At 32.4% G+C, this 11423-nt stretch overlaps 1 protein-coding gene across 1 annotated transcript; it reads left to right on the top strand.

Annotated features, from left to right (window-relative positions):
* The first annotated feature begins 10048 nt into the window (after positions 1 to 10048).
* Positions 10049 to 11423, top strand: LOC141702247 (uncharacterized). The gene is made up of 2 exons (XM_074505938.1): positions 10049 to 10584; positions 10831 to 11423. Exons 1-2 carry the CDS (start codon positions 10203 to 10205, stop codon positions 11343 to 11345), a joined length of 897 nt encoding a protein of 298 aa, XP_074362039.1. The 5' UTR covers positions 10049 to 10202; the 3' UTR covers positions 11346 to 11423.

The following is an 11423-nucleotide window of genomic DNA, read 5'->3' as shown; positions in this document are numbered from 1 at the left end:
TAATAATTCGATAATTATATTTATATATCGGATCTGAAAATAGGTTACTTAACCGCTAAGTAACTAAAAAGACGATACGATTTTAATACCAAATTTGGATAATTATCAAAACAGAGCTTCCTATAAAATACTTAATACGAAAATAAGGTAATAATGTCTCGCCTTTTGAGAATACGAATTTTTATCGATATATAAAATGATTAGCGTATTGAAAATTTCACGCCGAGACTCGTACAGGTCAAACCGTACCCGGATCGGAAAAGTCAAAACACCGAAAGTGTTCAGAATTATCAGATTAGGTTAGGAAGGAGTTTTCGGCGCAAAAACGTAAAAACGGTTGAAGTAGGACGATTTCGGTATCTAAAAAGTAATTTTAAAATCACGTAAAATAATCATTATTGATTCTATAAATCCTTATAAAATCACATAACACTCCAATAATTACCAGAAAAATACCAAAACTATCTATATTTTATTCTGGATAATTAAAGATTAAAATATCCTAATTTTATCATAAATAAACACCCAAATATTAATATCAATCATCAGGTAATTCACCAAAATTCACATAATAATTATTTATTGATAAAAATAATTATATAATATTTCCCGGACGTTACAGTTTCCACTCCTTTGGAAGAGATCTAAGGAACTTGAGATTGAAGTCTTTTGTCTGATAGACTCTTCCATGCAATTTCAGAGCATTTAGTAGTTTTTGAAATCTACTAAAGATGTCAGTGAGAGACTCACTATCTTCATAATGAAAGTGCTCATATTGCTGAATTAGCAGTTGAATCTTATTCTCCCTTACTTGCTCAGTACCATCACAGATAATCTGAATTGTGTCCCAAACCTCCTTGGCTGTTTTGCAGTTAATGATGTTGTCAAACATATCACCATCAACTCCATTGAACAATATATTCATGGCCTTCTTGTCTTTCCTAACTTGCTCAATATCAGGATCTGACCATTCATGCCTAGGCTTGGGAACAGATGGTTCATTCCCTGTTGCAGCTCTCATTGGTACATGAGGACCTCTCTCTATGCAATCCACATAGGCCTCATCTTGAGAAAGAAGATGTAGGTGCATCTTCACCTTCCATTGGTGATAATTGTCTTTGTCCAGAAACGGAATCTTAACTCCAGCATCCTTCTTGTTCATCTTGCTGTTTGTTGTGATCTTTAAACTTTTTGTACTTCAAGAGCTTGCTCTGATTCCAATTGTTATTCCCTAACAATACAACATGAATTACAGAAGGGGGGTTGAATGTAATTCTGGCTTCTTTTTGAGATTTTTAAAACTGTTCTAACTCAATATTATATAAGTGTTTGATTTGCAAAGTGCGGAATAAAATAATTATATAAATCAAAACACAAGTAATAAAAATACTGGTCTTTAAAACTTTCTGGTGGATTTGAATGTATCCACCAGAGATATATATAAATATATATCGAGAGAACCCTGTGAAGATTGAATAGCTCACAACTGCTTTTACAAGTGAACAAACAAACTACAGAGAAATTCTTAACAGTTACAGCATTTTCTATTTCTCTTCTAAAATGTGTTTGCTTAGTTATTTGTTCTACTATCTACACTTGGTTTATATATCACCAAGTTTACATGGTAATAAAACAGGATAATAAAACAAAACCTATCAAGTCTATCTCCATGCTGCTTCACTACTCTATTCCAGCATATTTGAATATCTTCATAATAGCATGGAAATGGTAATGCTTCTTTGTTCTCATTTTCCTGCTAAACAGGCTGCCACATTCCTTTTGCAAACACCCAATGCATGTGACTGTGTTGTCACTGTCAACAGATATTTGAATTGATCATCCGTCGGGTACATTCTTGTTATCCGTCGGGTACATTCTTGTTATCCGTCGGGTAGCCTTGTTGATCATCCGTCGGGTAGCTTTGTTGATCATCCGTCGGGTACCTATTTGACACTTGACTCTATTTCATTTATGCAGAATTACAAGACATCTAATATTTACAATTAATCAACCTATTCTGCATATCTACTAGTAGTCAACATGACTCATATGCTACTACAGAATCTACACAAAGTTGTTTTTAGAAATGTGCTACATTACTTATTGTTACATAAGCTAGTCACCCGGTGGATATCAATTAGTCATCCATCGGGACTATATTGAATCATCCGTCGGGACTATAATTGATCATCCGTCGGGTGCTACAAAATTCATTAAGTTAAATCTACTAATGTGTTTTGTTTAGCTTATCATCAAGTACACAACATATTCCTAACAAGATGTATTGTCAAAGGTGGATGCAGTTATTAATGACCTGATATTTGAGGATAGTACACAAGAACCTTCGCCAATTCTTGCTGAAGCAACTCATATTCCTCAGGCCTCATAAGAACCATCAGTTCAAAGTACTGATGCTGGCCTAGTTCATTCTCCTGACAAATCAAATCCTGATGCTAAAATAAATCATGATGTTGATCAACTATCCATTCAAGCAGCTTCTACTGATGATTCTTTATTGCTAACTAGCTTATTGAAGCATCCTGATGCGTTGTTTGTTCCTCCACTATCATCACTTCCCCTTGAGGATTCACCTTCAGCTATTGCTTATTTTCCTTTGTTGTTCCTCATGTTTGTATGATTATAAATATCTCTTGTTTGAGGTTATCTCTATTCATATGACAAGCATACTACTCCTCTCAGTCATCTCTTATTTCTTTGCAAAATGTGTGAATGTACTTTTCTGTGAGACTGTGTGAAAATACTATGTGAGAAAATTAAAATTTGAGTGGCAGTCTCCTGTATTGGCAAAAGGAGAGGTAGTTTTGAGAAAAAAAATTTATAAGTTTTTTCTTTGCTTATATACTTTCTTATGTGAGAAACATATTACTCTTAAAAGTAATATATTGTGTGAGAAGTGATGAGATCACTTGAAAAGAAAAGAGATATTTAGGTATTACTTTGTTTTATATTTCAGGATCTCATCAGGACCAGACACTTATTGTTAAGGATCCTCTTAAAGGCAAAGCAATTCTGCCTAGCTCTGTGAACTCTTCTGAGGGTCTTTCTAGCTCTGATTCTGATGAAGATAGTGATCATGATGATTCTGACACAACTCAACTTAAGACTGCTATTGATGCATCTAAGAAGTCCAATGTTGGTTCTTCTTCACATTTCAATACTGATCCTTCTTATTACAATGCTGATGCTAAGCATTTTCGAAAGACTGAATGGGATTTTGCATGGAGAGATGCACATACTTCTATCTCCTCAGCTGTTAGTATGCAACATGTTCACAGGGCCTATGATGGACTTCAAAAGCCTGAACTTAAATCGCATCTTAAGGCCTCTACCATTGTTAGGTCACACAACACTATAGAAGGGGGTTGAATATAGTGTTTATACAATCAAATCGATTTCAAACACAAGTATGTAACAGTAATCAAGTATATCCAATATAATAAACTCTGTTACAATAGAACATTTGTTCTCTCTCAGTGATGAACAATATCACTAAGAGCTGCTAGGTTACAATGTATAATCTTCCTCGTGAATGATAACACTTATAGTGTAAACCCTAAGCTGTGTTTATATAGTACACAGTTACAAGATATCTTCTAATTGATATGGAATATAATTATGTTTCCTAAAATATATCAATCAGATATTATCTTCTACAAGTCTTCTAGTATTCTAACTCTTCATGTATATCTTCTATTGTTTTAGTCACGATCATTTCCTATTAATCAGTTGCTTTCCTTATCTGAAGTATCCGCACTTAAGTCCTGATATAAATCCTGACGGCCATAAGTTCTTATATAAGTTCTGACTTCAGTAAGTTCTGATTTCCAATAAGTCCTGATATTAAGTTCTAAAACTAAACACAACATATTAGACATGACATCACAAATATATCTAACAACCATCTCTGTGAAAGGAATTCTCTCTGAACTTGCTGATATGAAGAAATCTCATACTAGTTTACAGAACAAGATTGATTCATTTATGATCAATCCACTTACTTCGGCTGACCTCGTATGTGTGAGGATGGCTATCAAAGCCGTGGTTCAATCTCAACAAAACATGGATACTTGATTTTCTTCCTTAGAAGATATAGTAACTTCAATGGCTGATAAATTGGATGCTATATTTTCTCTTCTTTCAAATACTGATGCCAAAAAGGGGGAGAAGATAGCTGTCACAAAATGTACACCTGACTCTATTCCGTTGAAAGATAAAGATACTGATGATGATGGTGATAAAAATCCGGTTGCAAATATTCAAATTGCTCCTATTGCTCAACAACCTCAACATTCTAAAAGATCCAGTTCTTCAGGACAAGGAAAGTCTACTGGTGCTCATGAAGTTAAACACAAGACTAATGCTAATACTTCTGAAACTGGTGATGTTACAATCTCTAACTTAGCAGATGCTAATGGGTTATTCTTTCCTTACAGACACAAGGAAACAGGTGAAGAGATTGTTCTGTACTACAAAGATAAAAGGTTTGAGCAAAAGAATGCCAGGAGTGCTCTTGGATTGATAACTGAAGAATTTCCTGATCTAACAACTGAAGAGGCAGTTATGCAACAGAAGGAGTTAATGGCTCAAATTGAAGCTGAAGCAAACACCTCTAAAGGAAGAGGAAAAAGAGGTGGAAGAGCTACAAAAGCTAGAGGAAGAAGATGAAGAATTTCTAATTCAAGTCAAGTGTCTGCAATTGACTCTGCATTTCTGAATATTCTATTCAGAGAAGGTTTTGTTCCTGTACAAGGACATGATTTAAAAGAAGAAGCTGAGGATACTGAAGAGATGATTGTCTAAAGAAAGAAGAAATCAACCGCTGACATTGCTCAAGTTGATATAACTAATGCAAATGTGTCTCTTGAAGCAGACATAAAACCTGAGGAAAAAGCAAATCCTGATACTGTGAATCTGATAGCTGATTTTGACACTGATGAAAAGGTGATCAAAGTATTGGATGAATCAATTCTTGATGAACAAGAAAGAATTGACAGAAGGAGAACTGATCAAGCATGCAGTGACTATGAGCAAAGAATTCTAAATTCAAGGAGAAAGTTGTGAGAGAAAATAAGAGGGAATTCTAAATCAACCATGATTTATCTACAGGGTATGCTTCTCTCAGCAAGAAAAATAAAAGATGGAAAGATGTTTATTCATTTAGTTATCGTAAAGGATTCAAGCATATTGAATTTGTGTTAGCAGGACTAAAGGATTTTATTTCAGAATAAGAGAATATTGATAAGTCCATCAAGAAACCTTCTTGGGTGGAACATAATGAAAAGCTAAAGTTTATCAAAACTCGTACTAGAGGAGGTATTGGTCATTCTGGAATGGAAACTCTGAGGTCTGATTTACTGGATACAGATATTCTGACTGACAATCTTGGTGAAAGAATTACTCCTTCATATCTTGAGAAGGTTGAAGCTGTAAAGATTGTATATAGGAAGATAAATCTTGGGGATGTCAGAAAAGAGATTTTGTACTTCTTGAGAGATGGTAAAGTGAAAAGCTTTACATTGCAGCAACTCTTGATGAAGACTGTGACAGAGTTGAAATATATTCACTATCTTCTTAGCGTTGAGGACAATATCACCAGAAACTGGTCTTCTATGATACTTGAGGGTATCAGAAGAAGAGCCATAAACAAAGAAGAAAAATACAATGGTGATTATGTTCTTATGTACAGAACTTATACTGGTCAAGAAATGAAGATGAAAAAGGGAGCTGCAGTTCTAAAAGTTTTTCTCAACAATCCCCAGTTATCTTTCAGTCCTTATCATGAAGATGTTAGCTTAAGCTTTATGTTGATTGGTGATCTTGAAATAACTAAGAGTTCGATCTCTAAATCAAGATCAGCCATTTATCAGCTTGGGGAAGATACTGAAGAAAAGAAAGAGTTGAAGAAAAAGCTCAAAGTCCTTCAAGATAAGGAGGAAGAAAGGTTGAACAAATTTCTGGAAACAACTGTCAGTTGTCTCAGAATACTGAAGTAAGCCTTATTCCTTGTACATTTTGTAATGGGTTTTGGCATCATTGAGAATGGAATTTGTGCTTCATTACATTAAGCATAGATAAGGGAGATTGTTACATGCTGATTCTCAATGATCAGGAGCAGCTCAGGATCTGACTGTTTTATATGTCTTTAGTATTTGATGTGCCATCGGGATTTGATGCATCATTAGTATCTGCAGAACATCAGCATCTGAAGGCAATTTGTTGTGAAGATTGATTCTGTTCCTTATTTTGAGGGATGGATATATGTTCGTTCTGAGTGATAGGACTTTGTATATTCAGTTAAAGATATGTATCACTTTCTGTTATTAATTGATAATTCATATCGTAGACTGATTTGTAGCAGCTGTGTATTATATAAACACAGTTTAGGTCATCACATAGTGATTAACTCGAGTATTGTACGACCTAACAGCTCTCAAGAATATTAATTTCTTGAGAAAATTTGTAACAGTTTTTATCAGAAATATAAAGAACTGTTATATTTTTATACTTGTTTGAAACGTTTATACAATTGTATTCAACCCCTAAATAATTGTATTATTACTGGGCAACAGCCTTGGAGATGTTCTAAGGATCCTAGAAATATAATTCTCAATCATATTATGTTTTATTTTTTTATCAATTATACCAGTAACATCACCTGTTTTTAACGATTTTCGAACCCACGATGTAAAAGGAGATTTTCGAACCAAAGACGTAAAAGGAGCGGGGAAGGTAAAGACGCCATATGCCGGGTATAATTGTATACGAGCATAGTTGGGTGAAGTCGATCCATTTTAAGCTATTGAATTTAGTCTTAGGTCAGTGCTCATGTTTAACTTTCTTTGTTATTTATATTCTGGAGTGTTCTAATTATATTTTTATGTTCACGGGTAATATAAATTAATTTTTTTGGTATTGTTTTGAAGAAAAATATATTTATCATTATATTTTATAGAAAACAGTATTCACTCAAAGAAAACGTACACACTTATTATTTTTACTTTTTTTACGACATTTAATATAAAGTATTCTCACTTGCAGTGTAAAAACACTGATATACTTGTACCAAATTACATTTCTTAAAAAAAGAAGAAAATGACTTGATGTTCATTGATACGTTCTCATAAACTATATTCGCATTTATAAATAGAAGGTTTGTCCATTCGAGAAACTGAATCAATGTAGGATCAATTTTGGATCGGATTTATTTTGAAATTAAAATATAAAGTATATTTTTCGGATCGGATCAGATATAAATTCAGTCGGGTTTAATTTTAATTAAAAACGGATGAAATTCGGATTAAAATCGGTCAAAATTCGGTTCGGATATTTTTGAATCATAATTTATTCATTTTTTTAATTTGTAAGACTTGAAAAAAATTATTTTTATTAAATGTAGTATTTTTAAAATAATATAATGTATTTTTACAAAAAATTATGATTAAATAACCATGTTATCATAATCATAAAATACTTTTAAGTATAAATTTTGCTTATTTCGGGTCATATTCGGTTCAGATATTATTCAATTTTGTTCGGTTCCAATTATAATCAGATATATTATTTTGAATTATTTTCGGTTCGAGTCATTTTCGGATCGGTTTAATTTGGTTTCCGGTAATTGTTGGTTTATATGATTCAAAGCTTGATTCCATGAATTTCAGTTTATTTTTTTCAAATCAATTTAATTTGAATTTCATGTAATTATTGAATTATATGATTCAGATTTTGATCATAAATTTCGGTTTGTTTTTACAAATCCATACACGTTTTCCAGGTATGTGTGTATACTAACACATGATAATCACTAAAAATTTATGATTTTGACCCATTTTAATTGACGCAGTTATCGTAAATACATGATATTTTATCACTTTTAGAAAGTGAAAGTCTATCAAAATACGTTAAATTTATGAATTTTTATATTTATTGTGTTGTTATGGCCATATCACATGAATACTGATGAATAAATGCATATTATTTGTTAATATTGAGACATACACCATGAAGATAACAACGCACATGAGTTGTTAAAGCGATCAAATAAGTCCAACCCAGCCTTTTTTCTAATCCGGAAAATTCGACCCAATGCAGATCGAATAATAGATAGTTTTTTACGTACTCAATCCGAATGTAAATGGATTAATTACATGGTACAAATATTTTTATTCTAACCCAACCCAATCCGATTTATTAATATGTCACTCTTAATTTCATTTAATTTTTTTAATTTATACATATCTATACATCTTCTTAGATTTTTTTTTACTACTAAAATATATTAAATGAGTTATGTATAATCTTTTTTTTCTCACCGCCAATATCTTATGATTTAAGATATGATTTATATTATAATTTAGGATGTGACATACATTATTAAAATTACAATGTTAATCCAATTTAAACATAATTATTATAATTATAAGTTATGCACATTATATTCTATTTATAATTTCAAAGTTAGCGATATTTATAATATTGAAACTTTTTTTATAAAATCATTTAACCCAGTCAAACCGACCCAACTCAATTCAAACCGATGTACGACGGGTAGGGTTGAGTTACGAATTTATAATTTATGAATTGGGTTAAAAATTTCAAACTGATCTAGTTGGGTCGGATTGTAAAAACGTCTCCAACCCGGCCAATTCGGCCAACCCAACCCATGTACGGCCCTAGTCCAAACCGGATAAACCACTCCTGCATCATACCATAAAATACGATTTTTAATTTTAAGCAGCAATTACGGTGTGAATATTTGATACATCACACCACAATATCATATATATTATAAAGTCATTTGTTATTTAATAAAATATTATGTTATAAATGCTAGCTAATATGACAAATAACTTACATATTTTATTTATTTTTAATCAAAAGTATATATCGGAAAAAAATATAACATTTCGGCATTCATTGCCAAGAACATGGTCTAGATACACTATATAGCCTCAATTTGCACTAGTAAAACTTACGCAGTAATAAAAAAATAGAGGTTTTTTCAAAAAAAATATATTTTTTTGAATTTTTTTAAGAAAAATATGATTTCTATTAATTTTAGTCTACAAAAGGATGATTTTTCAATTATTTTTGTAAAAATATGACTTAACAAGCCTTACAACCAAATGCAATTTCAATCGTAACCAATAAATTTCAGTATTTGTTTTAAAAGGTTACATTTGTATTTATTTTTTACCGCAAATCATAATTGTACAATCTTTTTAAAAAAATCATAAAATTGTAAATGAACTAAAAAAAGTAATATTTTTAATAATTTCTCCAAGATATACTAAAAGATCAAGATTCAATGAAAGCGGACGCCATAGAAACACTTGCGTCCTCGATTCTCAGCATATCCTGTCGCATGCAAAAGTGTGTTGGTCTCTTTTTGTCACGTGTAAAAGTCACTCTATCATGCATCTCCATCCCCAGCAAGTATCGTAAATCTCATACTCCTTTCGTTTTCATTCATTTTTGTTTTTTATATTTGATAATTTGTTTCAATTATTAGAAGTTTTATATACTTCAAAACTCAAATGTTTCATATAATAGTAGGAAAATTCACCTCAGATATTTAACTTCTAAAATATTAATATGAAACTAAAAAATGATATTTAGAATAATAACCATTAAATTAAATTTCATTTTTTCACAACTATAATATTTATATCGAATATTTATTCCTCATGCCAAATTCTTTAGAAATAAAAAATGAAACATATATATGCTCTCCATATGCTAAAAGTAAAGGGGTATATCCACTAAATTATAATAATGAGAAAATTAAATAAATTCCATAAAAATATAATTATCAATAGATATATTATCCTTTTTTAAAAATACAAATCTTATTATCTCTAAAATAATAATTACCCCGCATTTCCAACATATATGCTCAGCATATACTAAAGTGAAGTAGTATATCCACTGAATTATCCTTAAAAAATTTAAAACAGTTAGAAAAAGTAATAATGTCCCCCTTATAAATTCACCACCTAATTATTAGCAGCCCATACAAAATGTGTCGTCATATTTTGACAGAATAGAAGCTCCTCCATCAATGGTTAAATATACAGTTGAGTATGTGAACACTTTATCTCCATGATTGCAACATACTACACAAACACTTATAAATCTCTTGTTAATTGCATTCAAGTTAAGTCTCGATTTCGAAAATAAAAATGGCAAAAGCCGCTGTTCGATTCAAGAGAGTGGCGGAAGCTTTCGACATAGCGGCTAAGGAGCGATCGCCGGTGCCGGAGAGTTTTACGGATTTGTCGGATCTTGTGGACTCTTTTATTGATGGAGAAGAAATAAATAAGAATGAGTGTGCATTATTAGATGTTAATAGCGATGAAAATGAAGGCGGGGATTATTGGGGAAATTGTGCGGATTTGTTACGTGGATTTTTGCATCGAAAATGTGACGAGGAGGATGATCATGTGAAGCTTCAAATTCAGGAACAAGTTGAATTAGCGTGCCGTGGTGTAGGAGCTGATAGATCTTCGCCGGAGTTGAAGCGCAGGTTGATGATTATTTTACGTCAAAGTGGTTCTGACGCCGGTAAGTCTATCGATTCCTTGGCACACGCGCATGAAAAATTATCAATACATTCATAGATTATTAGATTATTGCTTTAATTATTTTTATATTCTTCTTTTTTGTAAACTTGTTTTTTTTAATCTTATCCCGTGTTACTCTCATTCCCCTTTTACATGTCCAGTTTTAAAATTAGATTTATTTTTTAATACATATCGGTTTCTTTTTCCATTGGTAGTTACAAGTTGTAAAATTATCTACTACTTGCAGGTCTGTGCAAATCAAAGTGGGGAAAAACAGCACAATTACAACCCGGGGAATACGAATACATTGATGTGAATGTAGCTGGAAAGCGTTACATCGTGGAGGTTTCAATTGCCAGTGAGTTCGAATTGGGAAGGTCAACAAACGGATACGCCTCATTACTCCAAATTCTTCCTCCGATTTTCGTTGGAAAAGTTGAAATGCTGGAGCAGATTGTGAGACTGATGTGCAGAGCAATCAAGAAATGTATGAAAAAGCATGAAATGCACGTGCCACCATGGAGACGTCACGCTTACATGCAAGCCAAATGGTTCACCTCTAGTTACACAAGAAGTACAGGTGAATTTCCTGAAAAGGAGGGGTCAGGCTCTGATCACGAGATATCGGAGAAGACGAGAGCGGTTGGATTTGTGGCTGTACCGGTCAAAAATGGTTCTTATTTTTGCAGAGAAGCTTGTGTTAGTAAAGTTGGATTAAGAGTTGGGAACTTGGCTATGGCAATGAATTCTCGGATGTATTAGTAGTATTTAGTGCGACTGTAGTAGGAGGCTTTTTCATGAGGAATTTTCCTGGGATTGTTTATTCATAATTTCATATCA

This window comes from Apium graveolens, unplaced genomic scaffold (genome assembly GCF_009905375.1).
Source record: "Apium graveolens cultivar Ventura unplaced genomic scaffold, ASM990537v1 ctg4823, whole genome shotgun sequence".
Taxonomy (NCBI): Eukaryota; Viridiplantae; Streptophyta; class Magnoliopsida; order Apiales; family Apiaceae; genus Apium; species Apium graveolens.
Note: the sequence above shows the minus strand (reverse complement) of the source record. Positions and strands in the feature narration are given on the sequence as shown.

Excerpts from the sequence above, each read along its gene's own strand:
- LOC141702247 (XM_074505938.1), top strand. The coding sequence starts at position 10,203 with ATGGCAAAAGCCGCTGTTCGATTCAAGAGAGTGGCGGAAGCTTTCGAC. Across the intron at positions 10,585-10,830 it reads TCAAAGTGGTTCTGACGCCG|GTCTGTGCAAATCAAAGTGG; the intron begins GTAAGTCTATCG and ends TACTACTTGCAG.